The following is a 23,354-nucleotide window of genomic DNA, read 5'->3' as shown; positions in this document are numbered from 1 at the left end:
CGCATCCTGCTCGTGGCACGAGTTAACCGTGAGAGCTGCGTATGCACTTGAATAAGGCCTGTTCCTTTCGAGGGCCAGGTTGTCTTTGTCCACACAGCAGCTCAAGGGATGGAGGAGGCCTTGCACTTCCTTGGCCAGCCTCGAGCCTCGAAAAGTGCACTGTGTGGATGCAAGGGTTCTTAGCAAAGTGCATATTTTGTGTGTTGCGGATTATATTTGAAGGGAAACATTTTTTGAGGTCGAGAGTGGCTCCTGCAAAGAGAGGGGGCTGTGCCACTCTGAAAATAAATGAATAAATAAAACATTTGGGCAATATTTAGAAGATGGTGAAGTGCTTTGCTAGGCACGGGTTTTGTCTGTTCTAAGTCTGTAGATATTTCCAAATTACTTGAGAGTAAGCATATCTCCACCCCCCCCAATAAAATAAAATAAAATAAAATAAAATACAGTGGAAATTACTTGTTGTGGCGAAACATGTTTAGGATTGCATGGTATAGTTACAGTCTGGTGCTCACTTAAGAGCAAGCCTTTGAGCTCTGCAGGACTGACTTCTGAGTAAACATGAGTGGATCAGGCCGTACCTTTTACCTGCCCCTTACAGCTCTCTTTGTTGGCAAATTACTGAGCAAGTTAATTCATTTTTATGGACTTGCCTGTGTCTGTCTGGATATTGTCAGGGAGTTCATAAAGGCTAGGGACTCCAGACACATCTGCACCATATGCTTGTCGCACACTGCACACACATTTATTCAAAAGCTTCTCCCAAAGATTCCTGGAAAGTGTAGTTTAGTCTTCACAGAGCCACAACTCCCAGCACCCTTAACAAATGACAGTCCCCAGGAATTTTTGGAGGAGACCATGTGCTTCAAATGTGGCCTCCCTCCCGTCTGCAGGGCCAGACTTCTTTTCCTGCCTCCCCTCCAATATAACATTTGATTAGGGCCCAGGGAGCTGTGGGTGCTTTAGATAACCCTCAGCCAGCACAGGTGTGCTGAGAGATGTAGTCCAAAGCATTTGGGGGCACCATGTTGGGGAAGCCTGCCGTAGACAAAGCTCTTCCAGACCCCACAGTGAACTTGGCCATGCTATCTGAAGTCAAAGTCTCCAGGCATCTCTAGGAGAGCAGTGTCTGGGTAGGAGCTAGCTGGGGGTAGAATTGTGACTGCCTATTCTGAGCAGTGTTGAGGTCCGCCCTTATAGCTTGCATGTGTGGGTCTAGATTGGCTTTCTAGACCCAGCGTCTGTCAAGTTTTTGTGCCAAGCTTTGGTTTTAAGCAGCTGTCCTGAAGGAATTAGCACAAGGTCTTGTAAAGCTGCCACTGCTTCTTCTCAAAAGAACACAGTTGGAGAGGAAAAGGCGTTGGAGACTTGCACAAGCTGGAGAACAGAAAAAGTTCAGCATTTGTTCAAACTTGATTTCTTTCCCCTCTTCCCTCCCCCTCCAGATAAATATGTCTTGGAATGGGGAATATATACAGTAGGCCTCTGGTTCTTAGTATAGCTTCTAGTTAATAGCACTGAGTCGGGCTTGGAGTGTTGAAACAAACTTCTGAACATAGGCAACTAGAAATTAGTAACTTTTGCTTTTTTTTAAAAAAAGCAGATGGAAATAATGATGCTGCCCACTTCATAAAGGGACACAGTAAAGTATACACTTCTGAGAACAAAATGGTGCCTGGTGTTCAAATGTCTCTTCATATCCAGTGGTTGTGGGCTAGCTGGCATATTAATATGTTTTGTTTCACTTGGATAAAGGATTGCAGTCCTGGATTTAGGTAAAGGTAAAGGGACCCCTGACCATTAGGCCCAGTTGTGACCGACTCTTGGGTTGCGGCGCTCATCTCACTTTATTGGCCGAAGGAGCTGGCGTACAGTTTCCGGGTCATGTGGCCAGCATGACTAAGCTGCTTCTTGTGAACCAGAACAGTGCATGAAAACGCCGTTTACCTTCCCACCGGAGCGGTACCTATTTATCTACTTGCACTTTGACGTCCTTTCGAACTGCTAGGTTGGCAGGAGCAGTGACCGAGCAACAGGAGCTCACCCCGTCACGGGGATTCGAACCGCTGACCTTCTGATCAGCAAGTCCTAGGCTCTGTGGGTTAACCCACAGCGCCACCTGCGTCCCTGGATTTAGCTGGTAGTAAATACAATTTTGAAAAAATATATGTTATGGGACAGAATCTATAATCTCTCTTGGGTCTGTTTCATGGAGGTGTGCCCCAAAGTAACTACAGTTGTACACAAAAGTCAGTTTATGGGGTTGTCTCTCTCACCTGAGCATCACAAAAAGAATCATAGCCTAGGCTATGATGTTGCAAGGTTTGGTGTTAGCAGCTGCAAAAGTGAATGGTTTGCAGTCTTCAGAATGGCCAGAGGAGTAGAAAGATTGGCACTCCTTCACACCCAACTATAGAAACACTGAACTTTTGACAACGTGAGATTTTAAAATAAGGACAGGACCCTTGAATCAACTGGTATATTTGCATGGGGGCAGCTGTATACCTGATTGCTATGCAAGAGGATAGACTATTTGATGCCTGTTACACACTTCTGGTTGTCCAACCTCAAGCTGGTCTTGGATATCTCCAAGATGTAACCTGCAAAAAAGTAATAGATATTAGGAACATGTCTTGACTAACTTTCTATAAACCAATACCTGGAGAGAGAGAAGTGTGCCTCCGAGGAATAATCTCATGTAATCTGAAACCTTGAGGGCAGGTAGACTGCCACCATCCTCCTCTCCTAACACCTGGGAATACATGCTTTTATTCGCATAGGGGAAAGAGAAATATAATAAGCATGAGCCATGAGAAAGTATGCATGGTTCAAAATCTCTCTTTAGAAATTCATGTTTATATACTTGGCCAAAAACTCATCCTGGAGCAGTTAATTCCATATGTTAAGTTTCCCTGCATTCGTGTTTTGAAGTCATGTTTGTCTTTGTATATTTGTTCTTTCTCTGTCCTAATAGACAACTGCTTAAACAGAAAGCATGGGTGACTGTGTGATCCCCAAAAGTGCAAAATGTGAGCTTGGAAGTGTGGTCGAAATCTCCACTTGGCCATAAACTTGCTGGTGGTGTTAGGAAAGCCGCTCCCTTTCAGTCAGAATGGCTGTTAGAATCATCTAGGTTACCTTTCTCCAACTCATAGCTGCCAACCTTCCCTTTTTTTGTGGGAAATTCCCTTATTCCAGCGCCGTTTCCCGCTGCTATCCCGGATTGTTAGATATCCCATAGACTGTCCCCAGGACAGGTGAGGCTGCTGATCCCTTATTTTCGAGGCTGCTGATCCCTTATTTTCAAATCTGAAAGTTGACAGCTATGCTCCAACTTGGTATGGTCCAGATGTTTTGGACTACAATTTCTGTTGGCCCTGGTAGCTGTAGTCTAAAAACATCAGGATACAGCCCTCTTCCAAGAGTTGTAAAGAGGACAATGAGAGCATTTGAGGGGGGAAATATGTATAAATGTCACTGTTCTTGCTGCTTTTCCACTTTCCATCACAGTGGAGAGCCTTCTGTGTCTGTAGTGGCTCCCTGCATGTTTTAGTACCCCAATTTTCCATGGATACAGAACACTCTCCATCTCAGACACTTGTGTTCACAAGTTGGAAGGTGACAAAGTTGGAAGGTGGAAGGGGTGGTGGAAGGGGTGGAGCTAGCACTCATCCAGACCGCCCCCCTCACATAATCCCATTGCTCTCCTTGCAACCCCTTAAGAGGGCTTAGGTTTTATTAAAGATAGCACCCCCATTAATCTGTGCCTCCATTCCTGCGAGGTCATTCTGCAGCCATGTTATCCTTGTGTGAACTTAAGTGGCATAATTGGATCTCTATGCTATCTTAAGGTGTGGATGTTTGATTCCTTGATCCTAGGGCTCTGGTTTATCACAGTGTAAAGGGAGTTTTCCTGAGAAGAGGTGGAGGGAGAGTTGCCAGGGTAGTTGTAAACTCTTATCCGTGACATGACTGCGCCAGAAGACAGCCTGTTTCCTTATCCTTGCAAGAAGGAAGAATGTTCCTCTGCCCTTGTGTCAACTGTTGGGTTGAGGACCAGTGAGCAAACATTATTGAGCTAGACACAGCTCCTCCTTTTTTTAACCTTGCATGGTTCCACCTCTGAGTTCTGAAGCAGGAGTTCTGGGTGCTGCCTGTTGTCTAATTGCACGTGGTGCAGTTCAACTGCTTGTTTTTCTCAAGATAGGGATCATATATGCAACCGTTGCTAAAACCACCCTGTGTAAATGGAGAAGTGGGTTGGTTAAATCCACCCAAACCAAATGGGCACAGACCTCTGCTGTAGACGGGGAGTGACAGATTGGCAGCCGCTCTTTAGTCTTACAGATGTTTAACAATATTTCTCCGTGCTATGGATTTAGGCAAGTAACAGCAAATTTACAATTATGAGAGTGAGCAAACAAGGAAGAAAACCAATGCCAATCCACAGTTGACTATGTGACAGAAAAGAACTTCCCATGACGATCTGTTTTCTTGGTCTGTACCCATTTAAAAACACACACTCCTTTATCTTCCTTTACTTTTTCTTCCTTTGTCTGATCTCTCTTCACTTTCTTCACAATTGGCTCTACTGGCCATATGCATGTATGGCAGTCCTTCAGAAAGGGTGTCTTCCACCAATGGCACGGTGACCCAGGTAAAACTCACCATGACAGCAGTTGAGAATTACGGTCTATGACCATGAGAGAAGCAGTGCTGGATCAGACCAATGGCCCATTTAGTCCAGCATTCTGTTCCCTCTGTGATCAACCAGATCCCTGTAGGAAAATTTGCAAGCAGGACCAGAGAATGAACACTCGCCTTCCTGTAGTTTCCTGCAACTGGTATTCAGAAACATTTCTGCTAGTAGCCATTGATAAGCTTCTCTAATGAATCTGTCCATTCTTCTTTTGAAGCCATCCAAGTTGGTGGCCGTGACTGCCACCTGTGGGAAACCAGGTGCATGTTCCATGACTTGAATAGCAAACATGGTGCCTTCTAGATGTCCTTTGACCACAACACCCATCATTCCTGATGACTGACCATCCTGGCTGGAACTGATGGGAGTCAGAATCCCAACAACATCCATAGAGCACCATGTCAGCTACCCCTGGCCTACTGCGTAATTTGGAATAGTTTTGTCAGGAATGATTGGAACACTGGCTCCTGCCCACATACTAATTGGACACAAGCTTGGAAGGCAGCATTTTCAAGGTTAACATCTTAGCTTGGAGACTCCCTTGCTGTAAACTGTGACCTTTCTAACCATTTACAGCAGTTTGGCTCCCTGTCTCTCCCAATTCCCAGTCTGCTGAACAATCTTTCCTGTGCAGTTTGTTACTTGGTTCATTTGCAGAGTTGAACAGGATGCTTGGGAGTATTGTTTGGAGAAGCAAGAGTATTCAGAATTTTCTTGTGGTCGGTTGTGTAGTTGTTGCTTGATCTTTCCGCTGGGCTCTAGGCAGCTTTCTCACTCAGCTGATGAAAGTCTTGCTCAACAGGATTTGTTTCCATCCTCCCATCTCCCAGAGAAGCTATTTCTCTCACCCTCTTCCTTTTGCTCTTCATCTGTGTTCTAGTTTATTTTCACCCCCTCCTGTTCAGAAAACGAGTTCCCTTAAGAGGAGTACTTCCTCCCTCTTTGCTTCTGTTGGATGAACTTGGGGACTAATTTTAGTATTGCACTACCTGTAAACAGTACTGGAGGCAAGGCCCAGTTCACACACCGTTAACTGTTGAACGGTTGGTGTTAAACGGCAGCGATTAAAACTTTTATTTACTCTATCTGTTTGACTGTTTTAACAGTCCGTTGTTCTCTGAGCACATTGCCTTTGTTGGGCAATATGTAGAAGTAATGTCGTCTACGGCTGCATCAAGCATTTAGTGTTCTGCTTTTCAATCTGTAGGAACTTATGTAAAGTAGGGAGTATAGAATAAGAGAATCAGAGAATGGTAGAGGTGGAAGGGACCATGAGGGTCATATAGTCCAACCAGCTGCTGTGCTGGAATCTTTTACCCAACATGGGGAGCAAAAGCCTGCTGTTCCCCACCCACCAATGCTCCATCCACACAGTCTTGAGCGTAACTCACGAAAGATCCTACATAGGCAGCCTTGATTCATAGGTTAGGCCAAGTGCACATGTGCAAGCTTTGTTAGCGGAAAACTAATATAAAAATAAAAAACCCTTTATTTGCCCCACCCAGTGAATAGAGCCAATATAATTGCCCCAGATAGTTATCTTAGGGCTGTTTTTATTACATTGGAGGCCTGATCATGAGAAAACAATGATGCTGGCATCTTAAACAAGAACTCCCTAGGACCCTTACCACCAGCTTAACCTGCTCAATAAATATTTGTGCTCAGCAGGGTTCCCTTGGGAAGAGGCCAGCTCTTCCAGCGGTTTTCAGCGACTTCCCACTGTTCCCTGGTCCCAGTGCTGGATTTATGTATAAGCTAAACAAGCTATAGGTTAGGGCCCCACTCTCTTGGGGGCTCCCAAAAAATTTAAAGGAAAAAAAACCACTGGATGTACATTTCCTCAATATAGGATAAAAAACAAATAAAATAAAACCTACATACAGTTAGAGCTTAATTATTTTCCTATTAATATACTTCTTAATCGTATTTCACTATTAATATACTTCTTAATTGTATTTCAGTTCAACAATTACTTTGATAAAATACATATTTTGTTATGTGCAAATTGCTTTAGATACTTATTAGGTCCATAAATTACCATATAGCATATATTCAAAACAAAAAACAGCAACAATTTGTTGTTGACAAAGGACAGCTGGACATATAAAGGGCCCCATTACTTTCAGTAGCTTAGGGCCTCATCAAACCTAAATCCGGCCCTGCCTGGGCCACACAGTCAGAGATTTACAGCTGTTGTGGACTACAATTCCCATAATCCCTGATCATTGGCTGTGTTGCCTGGGGGTGATGGGAGTTGTTGTCTGTAACATCTGGAGGGTACCATCTTGGCTACCCCAGATCTAAACATTTAAATTAACTCGCCTTCCCTAGGCTTGTAACTCCTTTTTCCCCTCTAGACTTTCCAGCATGCACTTTTATGGGGAAATGGCACCCCCAAATTGTGACTGGAGGAAACTTGGGAATTTTCCAGCCTTGAGCAGAGACAAGGAGTGAACAAGGCTGCAGCAGCAAAGCCCTCCAGCTACAGTCCAAGTTTCTTCCTTAAATAAACACAGCTGCAGCTTTTTGCTGAGACAAAGCCGATAGCTCAGGGAATCCTGTGAACAGTAGTAGCATATCCCTGATCCAGCACATGCGTGCTTCTGGATAGCAGCCTCCATCCTATTTGTTTTCCTTTCCCATTTCTGTGCAAAAGTGTGTACATCTGCACACTTAATATACTGGTTTTCTTTGACTAAGCCACATGTAAGCAATTGCATGCACACTCTCTAGTTTGAGCAATGTTTATTTAAAGGTTCTGGGTGCCTTTGTATAAGAGTAATACTAATTTTTTATCCACCCAATAGACCTGAACACCTGAGGCGGTCTGCAGTGAAGAAGGCCGCATTTCAGATATTTGGGGATTTTGTCACTTTGGGCTTTAGACACTAACGTGAGCACCTTGAATTGGGCCCAGAAATGAACGTGTGGCCAGTGCAACAGTTTTCAAACATAGATTATGTGAAGAAGAAGAAGAAGAAGAGTTTGGATTTGATATCCCGCCTTTCACTCCCTTTAAGGAGTCTCAAAGCGGCTAACATTCTCCTTTCCCTTCCTCCCCCACAACAAACACTCTGTGAGGTGAGTGGGGCTGAGAGACTTCAGAGAAGTGCGACTGGCCCAAGGTCACCCAGCAGCTGCATGCGGAGGAGCGGAGACGCGAACCCGGTTCCCCAGATTACGAGACTACCGCTCTTAACCACTACACCACACTGGCTCTCTGTGAGATCTAAGGGGACCCGAGCTCTTGAAATAGCATCTGTGTTTGGAAAACCACTATTCTCTGGGTTCTGGTGTGATCATTCAGCTTAGCTAAGAGCTTATCTATATTACACTATGGCAGTTTTATTTGTTTTATGGCTGTCTATAGACTCTTGGGGATTTCATTCTGGTGAAGGTGATAGAATTCTTGGCTATCGTTGTTCCTTCAAGAAAAATAATCTTATTTCCTTGTCTGATTTTAGATTGAACCACTTCATGCTCCATTGTCGTATCCAACCAATAATAGCAAGTTGCCACCTGATTCTTTGTTTTGCTTCATTGCAAACTATTTCGATTGCTTAATAAAGTTCTAAGAAAAAAGAAAGTCAAATATAAATGTGATGCATGCCTTAAAAACACACCAAAAAACTGCTGAAAGAAAACAGAATGCCTGCGAAAGGGACCAGGGTCAGAATTACACTGATCTGTGCATGCCTGTTTTATATTAAACTATTTCCTAATGTGTTTCTCTCCTAGATCTCCTATCCCCCGAGTGATGAGGAAGACAGTGATGACTCTGAGGGAGAGAACCAGGAACTTGCTCAGATTGACAAAGGTAAACTGGGAAGCACGTAGGGTGCAGGGCTTATCCCCTATTGATCTGCAATGCCTGCATGCTCTATCAACTCTGTTATATGTAACTTCCACCATATACTCCTCCTTCCATTGACCCCTTACTACACAGGACTTTTCCCAAGTTTGGTAGCTCTGAGACTGCAAAATGCGCCAAGAACACATAAAGTGTGGCTTGTTTATTACTTCCGTAGATTTCTCAGGGCAGTAACTCCATTTTTATCTTTGTAACAGTGGAGGTAGCCTGGGCTGTATGATGGTGGTTGGACCAAGGCCCACTCAGTGAACTGCATAGTTGGGTGGAGCTTCTAGTTCTCCTTGTTTGTTTTGCTGCAATGCCGCACTGAGCTAAGCTGAAGCCATGGTTTGGCTTAGCGTGTCATCCAAAACAAGGCTTGTGGTTTAGCTTTCTCCCAGCTAACCATGAGCGGTGACCAAGGTTTGTCCCATGGCTTACAGCCCGTGCTTCATCTGGGAGAGGTAAACCCTAAGTGGGGGTTCAGACGACACACCAAGCCAAACTGTGGCTTGGTTCAGTTCAGTGCAGTACAGCAGTAAAATGAGCAAGGAGGAGTGAAGCAGCTGGGATCCTCTCCTGAAGCCAGAATGTTCATACCATGGTAGAAATTGCATTGCCACTCTACTATACTTCATACTTTTGTTTAGATTCTTCTGGCTGATGAGCTGCTTCCTTTACTCTTTCATATGTGGAGCTTGAATTTATGTACAGGGAACAGTGTGGTGTTTTGTAAGGTATCATATGGGATGGGGGTGGTGCTGTGGTCTAAACCACTGAGCACCTTGGGTTTGCAGACCAGAAGGTTGGCGGTTTGAATCCCCACGATGGAGTGAGCTCCTGTTGCTCTGTCTCAGCTTCTGCCAACATAGCAGTTTGAAAGCACACCAGTGCAAGTAGATAAATAGGTACCACTGTGACAGGAAGGTAAATGGTGTTTCCATGTGCTCTGGTTTCCGTCACAGTGTTCTGTTGTGTCAGAAGCTGTTTAGTCATGCTGGCCACATGACTTGGAAAGCTGTCTGTGAACAAGCGCCAGCTCCCTCAGCCTGAAAGCGAGATGAATGCCACATCCCCACAGTCGCCTTTGACTGGACTTAAGTGTCCAGGGGTCCTTTACCTTTACCTACCTTTGTAAGGTATCTATCAAAGGTGGCAAGAATATATTCTCTGTGATCGACAACCCATAGTGCAATGGCTTTGATGCAGATACTTGGCCATGAGATACTGATGGCCCAACCATGTGTTATGAAATATAAGTCCATGTCCTTTGCCACTTTGTAGGGGAAATACATTGCACGAAGAGTCCTTGTAGCACCGTATGTTGGAAATGCAAGGTAGATGCAAAACGTCTGGTACCTCTTGTTGGCACCGTGTAAAAAATATAAAATGCCAAGTTTCTTCTAACAATAATTATGTGCCATATGCATTTCTGCCAAGTTGGGGAATGTTGCATTACTGTTCAAAATGGCATTTGACTGAACCTTTCATTTGCCATTCTTTTCATACCGTTTCCTTTATGGTTGCGGTTGCTTTAAATGTTACGCTATTTTGCAAGTTCAGTTGGTAAAAAGAAGGCAGGATGTAAGTTCTAAAATAAAACAAATTGCTAACCATCTTGTGTTCAAGTTTCTACTTGACTTCTTCCTCTACCCAACCTCTCTCTCCACTTTAGATATGCATGTGGTTTTCAAGAATCAGCCATGCTCTTTAAATGTACTGTGGGAAATAGGAGCTCAAACAATGTATGAGGACCCTACAGGCACCCTGGTTAGGGGTAAGGGTAGTGAAGTTCAGGGGCAACAAGAATGTGTCTATTGTATGTATATCTGGTGGCCGGGGGTGGGTGGGTGGAGAGCCTTGGGGAACCTCAATATTAAATTAAAAAATTATATTCAAAAGGGATCCCAAAGGAACAGACAAATATTCAAAAGGCTTGGTGTCTTCACTAACACCCGCAACTCTTGTCTCTTCTCTCTCATTGTATTAGTGCTCAGCTCACTTTCTTCTGCCTCTGCAAAGCTCTGCTCTGAAGGTATAGTGAGCAAGTTGCTGGGTCCTAGAAAACAAGCTGGACCTTTCCTTCTCCACAAATGAGCCTTGATTTCGACAGCTGTTGCTTTTGCAGGAGAATCACCAGTGGGTTCTTGGACTCTCTGGCCAAAGTGGGGTGTGTGTGGATATTATTGTTATTTATTCAATTAATAAATAATCTTTCCTCAACTCCCCTTCCAGGGTCCCTGGTGAAGTAGTCATTTGATGGGAAGGAGGGATACTGGCATGGTCAGTTTCCCATCATGTGACAGCCATGACCGAGATCTCTTCAGTCACTTTTTAAAAAAATCTACTTCTGCAGAGAGAAGACGGAATTGCACCTTGACCCCCCTGGCAACCAATCAGCTGCAGAACCAAGAAAACCAGTGCTGCAAAGTACGAGCCCATTTTCCTCCTGGCCTGGACCGCCACAGCTCTGAAGAGGAGCTGGAACGTATTAGCTGCGAATTTGCTGCCGAGAAGCGAAAGTGGTCCCAGGTCAACAGACTCTCCTGCTGCGGCGACAGCTGCAATACCTCCTCCAGCGACGAGGAGGTGAAGAACTTGTGCGGCATGTCGTTCCGGCCGGTGGCGGAAGCGGTGGACGGCTTGCATGCCACCCCTAGCCCAGTGCTTTTCAGTGCCTCCCCTCCCAAGAGACTCCAGCCCTTGGCACGGACCCCGACGTCCCGGCCTCTCATCTTCACGAGCGTTGGAGCCAGCTATGAACAAGCGATGCCTTGTAAGCGGCACCGGCAAGGTTATGGAGACAAAGTCGGAAGGCCCAGCCTTGACCTGGAAAAAATGCAGCAGGTAAGGCCATGTTGTGACAGTCAGATGGCTGATCTACGAAATATTCTACGAATGCATTTAGAATCTGCAGAGCTGGAAGCACCTCTGAGAGCCATCCAACCCAACCCTTTGGGTTGAGGAATCTCAACTAAAGCATCCATAAGAGATGGCCGTCCAATCTTTGCTTAAAAACCTCCAGTGAAGGATAGTCCACCATCTTTGGAGGGAGTCTGTTCCACTACTGAACAGCCCTTACCGCCAGAAAGTTCCACCTGATTTGATTCCATTTGTAGTCAGTTCACAGTTCACGAAAATAAAGCAAATGAAAAGCAAAATGAGAAGAAAATGAAACACCACTGGCAATTCAACCCTTAAGACTTCTTGTTTAAAATTTACATTTACGTTAAAAAATGAACTTTAAAAGCTTACTAATAGGCCAATCAACCATAATATGTACTTTCTTATTCTGTACCTAAACCCAACAGGTCTGGGAGGCCACTTGCAGTCCTCCTTCTGGCTGAGGCTCCTTTAGGAAGGCTCCTGGATCTGAGAGGTGGGATGAGGCAGGTGGGAAGAGCCCACCCCCAGATGGCACACAGAGTTTCTCTGCCAGTTGTCTCACAAATTATGTGGTAGAATAATTGCTCAGACTTTCCCTCCTGGAATGAGGTGCAATTGAAACTGCTTTGACTACCCTGAGCTCCCTTGCTCCCAAGAACCCAATAGCCTTTATTCCCAGGGATGGGGAACCTCTGGCTGACCAGATGTAGCTTCACTAGATATCCCATCATTCCTCATCATTGGATGTGGAAGCTGGGGCTAATGGGAGTTGAGGAGCTCAAGAACATCTGAGGAACACCAGAAGTTCTCCATCCCTACTTTAGCTCCTGATGGTCTAGTAACTACCTTCTGCACTGCATGGAATCTGACTTCCTGTGTTCGCTTGCCAGGGGTTCCATTTTTTCCTGGCCTTCTCTCCTTTCTGGAAACGCTTCATGTTCTCAGCCTGTTGGTTTCATTGGCTGAGGCCACCGGTGTCCCATTGCCTTGCTCATTGGGCTTGGTGGCGTATTGTTTGCCTGTAATCAGTTGGAGAAAGCAGCTGCCCCATCTGCTTGTCATGCTAGGCTGCTTGTGGTGCCTTTGCAGACGAGCGTTTGCTTCAGTGTGCATGTTCCTTTGCATTTGGCTCTCTTCCCACCTCGGGTCCCTTTCCATTTTGTTTTTGTTTAAATGGGGCTGAAACAGCTTGGCTTGCGTACAAAAGCACTGATACATCTACAGCGTATTCAGTGGTCTCTCTTCCACCCCTTGATCGCTGTCCTTGGGCAACGTCCTAATTACACCCGGGACATGCTGCCAGCCACATGCATTTTAATGAGGCCTTTGTGTTCGTGTCCCAGAAAGCCCAGGGCCGCTGCTTGCTTCTGGATGGAGGGGGCAGACTCTTCTTTTCAGGGGAGCCTGTGGGGAAGTGCTGTAGGACAGAAGGCAGATGGTGTGTGTGTGTGTGAGAGAGAGAGATCAGACAACTTGTTTTGGTTGACTTGAGGTGATGGCCGTTGCAAAGGGGCAGAAGAGCACCTGTAGTTGTCATAGTTGCCAGTTTCTTTCCAGGCCCAATTCAAGGTACTCACATTAACATTTAAAGTCCTAAACTGTGTAGGCCTCAAACACCCGAAATACCATTTCCTTCCCTATAGAGCCTCTCAAGTGTTGGTATTGGCAGAGGGGGCTCTCTTGGTAGTTCCACCACCCTCAAAAGTTCAGGTTGTGGAGGCAGAGAGCATTCTCTGTGGCAGCTTCTAGGCTGTGCAATTCCCTCTCGACAGAGGTGCATCTTACACCTTCAGTACAGTCGTACCTCGGAAGTCAAACAGAATCCGTTCCAGAAGTCCATTCAACTTCTGAAATGTTTGGAATCGAAACCGTGGCTTCTGATTGGCTGCAGGAAGCTCCTGCAGCCAATCAGAAGCCCCATTGGACGTTTGGCTTCCAAAAGAACATTCGAAAATCAGAACAATCACTTCTGGTTTCCGTTCGTTCGGGTGCCAGAACATTCGACTCCCAAGGCGTTTGGGAGCCAAGGTACGACTGCATATAGTTTCCACTATAAACTGAAGATGCACCTCTTTGCCTTGGGCTTTGACACCTGAGAGAGAGATTTTTAAAGGACCCAGCCCATTCCTGTGACTGTCATTTGTTTTTAATGTTTTTAATACTGGATTTTAAATGGGTGTAAGTAACCCATCCTGGAACCAGATGGTGGAGAGTGGGGATTAAAGGGAATCAGTAATAACAAAAATAAAGAAGTAATAAATTGTGTAGAAGATGACGTTTTGAAAGCCACAATTTGTAATGCAGCGGAAGAGAAACTTTGTCACCTGCTGGAATTTCTCTTTGCTGTTGCAACTCTCTTCAAAATTGCAAGAGGACGGTCTCCTTAGCATCTGGTCAGTGGGGAAAGGAAGGAGCAAAATTCCAGAAATTCAACAGAAGCCCTGGTGAGCGCTTGCTCTTGCTCTTAACAGATGAAGTAGGCTGGTGCTGATCTTGCAGTATAAACAGATGAAGAGGAGCCAGAAGAGTTAGATTCAAGGGCCTTTAACAGGTAGCTGTAGCATAGCCAGATTAACAGAGAATTGTAACCCTCCCCGTACCAGTCATATTTTTAACAGGAGCAGCAGCAGGGTTACTCTTAAAAGCTGGAGCAAGCAGGTAGGACCCAACCAAACCAATGGATTCAAATAACAAGAATGGAGATTGTGACTAAACATTAGGAATATCTTTCTTATGGCAAGAGCAATGTAACAGACCACCTCAGAAAGTGGTGGCCTCTCATTTCTTGGAAGTTTTTAAGCAGAGGTTGGATGGCCATCTGTCATGGATCCTTTAGGTGTGATTCCTGCATTTCAGGAAGTTGGACTAGATGACTCTTGAGGTCCCTTCCAACTCTACATTTCTATTATTAATAATACAGAAAACACCTGAATGTGTTTAAACAAACAAACAAAAGCAAAGATGATCTAGTCTGCCTGGCCTGTTTTTTACTTAATGTGCAAGACTTTAGTGGTAGGGACTTGTGTTTGCTTTCCTCCAACAGGAACATCCAAAAATGGTATTTCCCCATCTCATTCTCCTAAATGGCTAGGTCAGGCCTGGCTTGAGCTCTTCTTGGTTGGTTGAGGAGGAAGAGAAAAGGTTAGGCCCTCAGATCATAACAGAACTGTTTAATTTTGAAGGAGCGGATCATGGGAGGTCAGGAAATTGGAGGGAGGGAGACCACAACCTTCTTATGGATCGAATGCATATATCGTCGAAACGTCGCCTAGACACCCCAACTTTTACACGGGAAGACACCCGAGGACACCAAAACCTGCATTCCTGTACCCGTGAAAATCTACGAAAGCATATATATATATATATATCTCAAGCTAGGACTCAAAGGTGTGGGGAAAGTGCTCTAGTGCTTGGGTGCTGCTTGTGGGCCTCCTTTGGGGATCTGGTTGGCTGCTGTGAGAACATAGTGCTGGTCTAGATTGGCTTTTGGCCTGCACAAGTGGGATGTCCCATCAGATGGAAGGAAATTACAGTGGTACCTCAGGTTAAATAAGCTTCAGGTTACATACGCTTCAGGTTACAGACTCCGCTAACCCAGAAATAGTGCTTCAGGTTAAGAACTTTGCTTCAGGATGAGACCAGAAATTGTGCTCCGGCGGCGCGGCGGCAGCAGGAGGCCCCATTAGCTAAAGTGGTCTTCAGGTTAAGAACAGTTTCAGGTTAAGTACGGACCCCCGGAACGAATTAAGTACTTAACCTGAGGTACCACTGCATTGGTTAATTGCATGAAAATGATACAATTGGAAACTTCTGAGGAAAGCAGTCTTGACTCGCTAGCATTGTCCTGTAAGAGAGATCCCAGCATCTGGCAATAAATAATACTTCTGAAGCTGAAGCCACCAGGGTTTTTTTGTTTTTTGTTTTTTTTTTAATGGAATTGGCCTGCTCACTGGAATCTTTCCCAGCTTTGTGGCCACCTTTTGACTCTTGAGCTCAGCAGCCTGGTAAGAGGGTATTAGTTTTGGGCTGCTGCTCTGGCTGTCGTCCAGAAGGAAAGGTCACGCTGACGGCCCTTCTTGCACATATTCTGGCATCCGGGTGGTGCCAGAGTGGTGTGTCCTCAGTACTTTGAGGGTGTGAACACTCTCCAACCTGCTCTGCAATTCACTCAAGCCACTCCACACACAGTGCTCCTTGTTTTAATCCACGTAAACAATGCGCCCATTCTTTGGAGTGCTTGTATGTCAGTATCCACAACTGCTTGGGTTAGACTGAATGTGCGCTTGTGTGCCAAACAAGCTGTTAGCTCTGTTTGTTAAAGCCATGGGGAATGCAGCTAGAGATTGGATTATCTCGATGACTTCAGAAATTAGGAACGGCTTCTTCATCATTTAAGCAAATGTTGGCAAATGAATTATTGGGAGAGTCCAAGCTTTCTGTCCTAAATCTTACTGGTGGCCAACCCAGTTGGGCCAGTAGGGCTGGTGTAGTATGTTCACTCTGGCATGTTAGGTTTAACATTTCATGGGCATCCAACTGCAGAACCCAGACCTTCAGGGCAATCCTACAGAAGTGTTCCAGGACTACTACTATTATTATTTTAAAAAAGAGGAAACCCTTTTTCCTTGGCAGATGGTGTTTGGCTTTAATATACCTTCAAGTTTTCCCGTTTTGTTTTCCTGTGATCAGTCAATGTAGGAAGTGAGAAAGATGTGACAAAAACCTATGCAAAACAGATTTCCTAAGCAGTGGTGCACCAATGAAGGATAGGTTTTGTTGTGGATGTCTCCATGATCTTGGGCTTCTTCCAGGGCTGATGGCAATACTCTGCTTACTTTGGGATCAAATAATACCCGGTGGCGGCCCCTAAATCAAGGATGGGGAACCTGTGGCCCTCCAAATGTTGCTGGACTTCAACTCCTATCAGCCACAGCCAACATGGCCAATATCAGGGTTGATGGGTGTTATAGTTCAGCAACATTTGGAGGGACATAGGTCCCCCATCCCTGCCCTAGATGCATTTCTCAGAACTCCCCATAAGACAGGATAGATTCCTACAAATGGTGCCTATGTATCTGGCTGGTGAAGTCTATGTACTTCAAATATGTTTGTGTGAAGGCTCCTGTCAAGTGTGAGCCAGTCTTTAATTATGTTGTGTTCTATATCTTGTTGCTGTTTTGTAATGCTATGAACTGCCCTGATAGCTGAGATAAAGAGGCACAATTTAAAATGAGATGGTCCTTTACAAATGAGTGGAATATTTAATACGGAATTGAACCCAGCTCTGGAAAGTTTCTGTTGTCTGTTGAAGAACCTATTTATACACTGGAAATCTGGCTCCAATATGCTCGTCTTTAGTGTTTGTTGTAGAAGTCATCAGGAGTTTGGGTGGATGTGAATTAATGAATGGACTCCTTATATTTACATAAAGAAACTTTGGCAGGCGTGTGTGGTGTTTGTGTGTGTGTGTGTGTGTGTGTGGAGGGATTGGCAGTCGACTTACCACTGAATGACTGACTTCTGTGTGAGAGGAGATGGTGCTGAGGACATTGCAAGATTTCCATTTATTTTTATTTCCCCAAGCATACAGCCTTTTGTGAAGATGCCGTTGTCACAGGGAAATAAAAAACACAGAGTGAGAGCAGCTAAACATTGTTGGTAAGAGTGCTATGATCTGCTGATGTTGAAGGCAAAATTTCCATTCACCTCTCTCAGGGGCACAGTTTCCTTCAGAATTTATAATGCCCGCTGTGTTTCATTGACAGAGATTCTCTCCTCTGGTATACCCTGTCATAGCTCATTTGGGGTTGAGATGACACTGAAGTTCATAAATCACAAGTTTGACTATTATTCTTGAGAACTCGTAATGCTTCCCTTTGATGTGCGAGGAACATTATGACCCTAAGTTCCTCTTTGATTCTGATTTTTAACCCAAGCCGTAGAAGAACTTACTCCAGTTAACCTTGCAGCCAATGGCTGGAGGGCGAGCTCTGCCTTCATCCCCCTGAAAGATGCACTTTATCTCTCTCCTTTGTCCACGATACACAAAATGTGACTTGGGAATAAGAAGTCCTTTTTTTGGGGGGGGGGGAGACTGAAACATCCCTTGCACTTACACAAACCCATTACTGGAGGGAGAAAAATGCAGCCATTTCAAGAGGTTTGGAGCTCATGGGGGCAACAAATATGGCACGCTTTAACAGAAGGAGTGCTTCCTTATGATGGTTCTCGGCAGTTGCTTGCTAAGGCCAAACCTAGTTTGAATTGAGTCCACATCTATTTGTGACAGCAGAATCTCCCGTTGAAGGAGCTTCTGGAGTTTGTCTCCTTTGAGAAGCACAGCGCTACACCAAAGCTATTTTTAAGGCCTAGTAAAACAGGCTCCAAATACAGTGGTACCTGGGTTTACGAACTTAATCCATTCCGGAAGTCAATTCTTAAACCAAAACCATTCTTAAACCGAGGCGCGCTTTCCCTAACGAGGCCTCCCGCCGCCCGTGCTCTTCCACCGTTTGGCTTCCGTTCTTAGACTGAGGCATAGGCGCCGACTCCATGGGGCCTGAGGGGGCCCGAGCCCCCTCAAAAATTCGTTTGGGGGGGCTCTGCCCCCCCAATAATTTAAGAAAATTATTAGTTATATTATGCTTTGTAAAATCACAAAATTATGTTGGTATTTTTTATTTTCCTTGTTTGACGATAGTTACCTTTTAAAATACATTCAGTAATGAGTTAAAACAAAGCCACTCCCGATCTAGAGAGGGGGTGGGGTTGCAGGCTCTCGACCCATCAACAATCTCGCGGGGCTGGCGTCAGCCCCGCGAGAAGCGGGGATTCCCCCTAGCTCATTAATATTCACCGCCCACAGCAGCAGCCAATCGGCTGCCACAAAGGGCGGGCCCTCACAGGTTCACTTAAGGTCGGGGCAGCCCGGGGGGCCCCCCTTTCGTTCCCCCAGCAGCAGCGGTTTGGAGGTCTTGGGCCCCCCCAACATTTTTTATAAGTCGGTATGGGACCCCGCCCCCCCAATATTTTTTATAAGTCGGCGCCCCTGGACTGAGGTAAAGTTTGCAAACTGGGACACTACTTACTGTTTTGCGGAGTTTGTAAACTGAACAGTTCGTAAACAGGGCTGTTCTTAAACCGAGGTACCACTGTATGTAGCTGACCCCACTACCTGGCATCAGGCGTACTACAGGCAGTCAAGCAATTGGCTGGTGAGCATCAGGGAAAAAACCCTCTCCAATTGCAGCCGTTTAATTATATGTTGCGTCAGTGGATCAAATCACTGGAGAGCGAGATCCCTTTATCCCATTAGCCCCTCTATGGCCCCTGTGGGCCCCTGTGTGTCATTCGATATGTACATGATGCTCAGTGGGAACAAGATAGCAGAGATGGAAACTGGAGAACGGCAGGATGGTCCATGATGTTTCCTCTTTCTAATTAATTATTATTCTGCTGTCATCATCAGGAAGCTCCTAATGATATTAAACAGACTCTTCACCCCGTTCGTCGTCTTTGCTGATGGTTCCAAACAACGCTGCTTACTGATGCAAAAAGCTGACTTGTTTGCATATTATACAAATGAGCCTAATACGGCAAAAATAAACATAGCGGCATGTGAAGATTGACTGACTCTTAGGCATTTATGCCGCTGTGCTGTAGGATCAGCCGTTCCCAACCTGGTGCCCTCCAGCTGTTTTGGACTATAATTCCCCAACATCCCCAGCCAGCATAGCAATGGTGTGGCCTGGAATAGGAATGATAAATTTAATCTGTGTGGGAGAAATGCCTGCTGGAGGGTACCCCCTCTTTTTTACGCAATTTAATTATTGTTGAATAAGAGCATTTGCTTGCATTAGTTATGGTAGAGGCTCTAGGAAATAATTAGGGATGTACTAAATGGGCTAAGGGACGTGGGTGGCGCTGTGGGTTAAACCACAGAGCCTAGGACTTGCCAATCAGAAGGTCAGTGGTTTGAATCCCCGCGACGGGGTGAGCTCCCGTTGCTCGGTCCCTGCTCCTGCCAACCTAGCAGTTCGAAAGCACGTCAAAGTGCAAGTAGATAAATAGGTACCACTCTGGCGGGAAGGTAAACGGCGTTTCCGTGCGCTGCTCTGGTTTGCCAGAAGTGGCTTAGTCATGCTGGCCACATGATCCGGAAGCTAGCTGTGGACAAATGCCGGCTCCCTCGGCCAATAAAGCAAGATGAGCGCCGCAACCCCAGAGTTGGTCACAACTGCACCTAATGGTCAGGGGTCCCTTTATCTTTATAAATGGGCTAGTCCTCACAAAGGTTCAAAATCCCCCTTTGCAGTAGCTATTGTAGGGAGGATCTTCTGGTAGGGACCACTAGGGTTCCCTGTGAATGAAATTACATCGCCTTAATTTTGGGAAGACTACATTTTTGCCACTGTGCCCCCTGGATAATAAATTTTCCTTAAGAGATTTTCATTGCCCACCAGCACCCACTAACAGAGAAGGGGACAGCGCACTGTGAGGACACTTTGCCCAGGGTCCCTCGAAAGCTGGAGCTGGGCCCTGATGCTGAGAGACAGGCCTCTTAATATGAGATAGGTATAGATAGCTCAGCTCAAGGCTTGTTATAGCATTTAAGAGACTTCTAGCGCCCCCATCACTTCAAAAGAAACCACTGTAAAGCTAAAGCCAGTGTGGTGTGGTGGTTAGAGTGCCGGACGAGGGCCAGGAAGGCCAGGATTAGAATCCCCACTCCCCCATGAAGGGTGACATCGCTCACACTCAGCCTAACCTAGCTCACAGGGTTGTTGTGGGGATTAATTGCGAAGGGGAGAGAACCTTTCTTTCTTTAAATTTACCACCCTTCAGCTGAAGATCTCGGGGAGGTTCGCCAAGATAAAAATACAGGATAAAAGCACAAAATAAATAGCTAAGCCAAAAGCAAAACAACAGCGCACCTTGAGCTCCATGGAGGAAAAGGTGGGATAGAAATGCAATGAATTAAAATAAGAAACGGTTGGGCCAAAAGGGGATTTGCAGGCACAGCCAATTGGCAGCACTTGCATGGTGCTTTGCGAGCCCCAACTGTTGATTGCTTATCAGGGTTTGCAAAGCATGATACCTTCGTCCACACTGTTTGATTTCACAGACTTGGGGAAGAAATGGGTCACCTGATGCCATTGTGATGTCAGCGGTCTGGCAGGTAGATTGCCCTGCCCACCTGTCGTGCTTAGCCCCGGGGGATGGGGGAGAGATAAGGAATTGGCCACCCCAGCCAGATCCAGTTCCCTACCTGGGGAACGCATTTCCTGCCCCATAATGTACCTTTAAAAATCTGCTTACCTTTAGAAACGTTGCTTAATGGCAGTTGCCTTGTGTGTAACTGTTTTATTGTTTTATTAATGTGTATTTCATTGACTGTTGACTTAAAGCTGCTTTAAGAGCAGGAAATTGTGATGATTATGATGATGGCGGTAGGGTTCAGCCAGTCCTAATCTGGTGCATGGACATTCAGTGGCAAACACAGCTGTTAGAGTTGTTAGAGAAAAAGAAATCAGAAAATAGAGGCCTCTAGCTCACTGGCATTGGGGGTGGCTGTCCGTGAGATGTGTGTTTTGCTGTTGTGAATTCCATAGTTTGAAGAAAAGATGTACATCTGTAAAAAATAAAATAAAATAAAATCTGACTGCCACTAATGCAAACCCACAAAAAGTGCCCTCTCTGCATGGCATAGTGGCCAGAGTGCTGGACTAAAGAGTTGAGAGACCAAGGTTCAAATCACCACTCAGCCATGCAGTTCTTTTGGTGACCGTGGGTCATTTGCTGTCTCCAACTTGCCCCACAAGGTTGCTGGGGGAGGTGTGGTGCTCTGTTTACACCACCTTGATCAACTTGAAGGAAAGGTGGGATGGAAATGTAGGTTAAAAAAAAAAAGATCAGAGGAAGGAGCTCTCCTGTCACACCTTAACAGGTTGTGCAACTTATGCCTGTCATAAATTGTAACTGGGAGCAAAAGGATCTGACAGTGGGGAGCTGTTCTTCTGTGTTTAGGATTGGCTATGGGGAGGGAGGGAGAAACTCAGAAAAGAATTCTCCTCTTTGAGCCAATTGCTTGCAGGCAAATAATATGTATTTGGCCCTATCTCTTTGAGCATGCGTGTGCATGCATATATATATAGTGTGTGCGCACAGACACACAAATATTTGCACACACCCTCCCTGGCCTGCTCCAGTTTGCCACGTGGTGAAATGGTAGGTGGGAGGCCATCAAACAGAAGCCTCTGGCCTCACAATAGCCACTTTGTCTGGTGGCCTGACCTCATTTGCCCACCACACTGCAGCTGCTCCCATCCCTAGCCAGCCATTATCCCCCAGCATGCTGTGTGCCAGACACAACATTTAACAGGGACGGAGAGAGCGGTGGGCAGGAGCTATTTCCTATTGTTCTTCACTGGCTCTCCTTTCGTGGGTTGGGTGTGTTACTGCTTAGCTCTGTGTTCTGTTCCTAACAACTGTCACCGGCAGGGGTGTTGTTCTCTCTGTAGGTTTCTTGCCCCTAGGTTGGTGCCACACTGCGTCTTCCCCATCCTTTGTGTGTGATGTGCTCTGAAACAGTGTGTGAATAACATGGGGGGGGGGCAGATTCGAACCCCTGTCTCTCTGGCAGACTGTATCACTGGGACTAGAGGACTGGGGTGTCCCAGCATTGTATGTAGTGCTGGGGAGATGCCCCCATCAGTGAAGTTCACTGTTTCCCTCCATGGGTGGTGGCAATCCCTGATTGCTCACCTTTTTATAATTATTTTGCCTTTTTTGCTTTATGTTTCCCTCCATTGGATTCTGCAGCCATTCTGCCTGTGCAGCAGCAGCAGTAGCGTATCTTCAGAGTGTAAAACTTGCTCCAATGAGGTTGGGATCAGGGTTTCCTGCACAAAAGGCAGTGACTCCCGCAGGTTGGTTTTACTGAAAAACTTTGCTTTAACAAATTGGTAAGGTTCTAAAACAGTTAACAGGTAGTCAGGCTGTTTCCACCTCGCATGGCAAAATTTCCCTTGCTTGGTTTCCATGTTCTATGCCCTGTGCAGCTGCTGTAGCAGCAGGTGTGAAGATAACCAGGCAGCAGATTCCTCATGTGAACAGAAAAAAGCCTGTGGGAGCAATTTAAAAGTGTGCTAGCGTAAAATCAGTGCTGTGTGCCTTTTTATTTTAGAAGCAGGAGATGGACTTAGGCTTGACATACTGAGCTTGCAGAACAGAACTGTGGGTTCCTGTCCTTTTTCACTTTTTGGTCTGTAACAGGGCTTCAGTTCTTTCTAGCAGCAATTACTACCGTAATTCTGAGATGTGGCTTTCCCCATTATAGCATTTCTTTATTAGATTTTTATTTTTTTTTTGCCTGCCGCATTTCTGTACCTTTTAAAAAGCAGGAAAGCCATGACGCCAAAAAGTTGGTAACTCTAATAGAATGCTGCCTCTCCTAAGCTCTCTTTAGGTGTTCATTGCAACTCTGGGAACAGGGCAGTGCTGCTGTGGGAAGGTCTGAAGGGGGGGGGGGTTGAAAGTGTGTTTGGTTCAGTCTGGGAAGTCTGTGGGTAGAGTTGGTGGGCATGGAGAATTCTGTCAATTTCTCTTTCAATCTTAAATTCAGCTTGCCACACTTCTGTTTCATTTTTTTAAAAATCCTCACAAAAATGTCTGGTGTGCATTTCTGCCAGTATATATTTTTCTGTGCTGTTTTGTCTAATAAAATGCATATTTGTTATCTTCACCAATACATGCATTTTTCACACGTTGACACTAACGTACACATTTGGTTCAGGAGCTTACTTTGCAATAGTTGGCGAAGTGTAAATTTCAGAAACAGCCTGAGTTTTGGTTTTGGCGTTGTTTTGGGAAGTGCAAATGAGTTTGGTTCACATTTTTAAATGACCCTATTTTCTCCCC

At 45.4% G+C, this 23,354-nt stretch overlaps 1 protein-coding gene and 1 long non-coding RNA gene across 6 annotated transcripts in view; both read left to right on the top strand.

The window, feature by feature from the left end:
• Positions 1–23,354, top strand: part of LOC309337590 (uncharacterized protein) — a 62,950-nt gene that overhangs the window by 7,243 nt on the left and 32,353 nt on the right. For 3 of the 5 annotated variants that reach the window (XM_081854221.1, XM_081854219.1, XM_081854218.1), the window contains exons 2-3: positions 8,438–8,516; positions 10,906–11,396. In XM_081854221.1, coding sequence (XP_081710347.1) covers positions 8,438–8,516; positions 10,906–11,396 — 570 coding nt within the window. Of the gene's footprint in view, positions 1–8,437; positions 8,517–10,539; positions 10,585–10,677; positions 10,720–10,784; positions 11,397–23,354 lie in introns of all 5 variants that reach the window. The other 2 variants (XM_081854220.1, XM_081854222.1) reach the window with 2 other exon arrangements.
• LOC309338176 lies at positions 16,924–19,061 on the top strand. Its single transcript, XR_014154787.1, has 2 exons — positions 16,924–17,093; positions 18,904–19,061. It is a non-coding gene; the product is annotated as an uncharacterized lncRNA (long non-coding RNA).

Source organism: Podarcis erhardii, assembly GCF_964252035.2.
Source record: "Podarcis erhardii genome assembly, chromosome: 3".
Taxonomy (NCBI): domain Eukaryota; kingdom Metazoa; phylum Chordata; class Lepidosauria; order Squamata; family Lacertidae; genus Podarcis; species Podarcis erhardii.
This window is presented reverse-complemented; position numbering and strand designations above follow the sequence as displayed.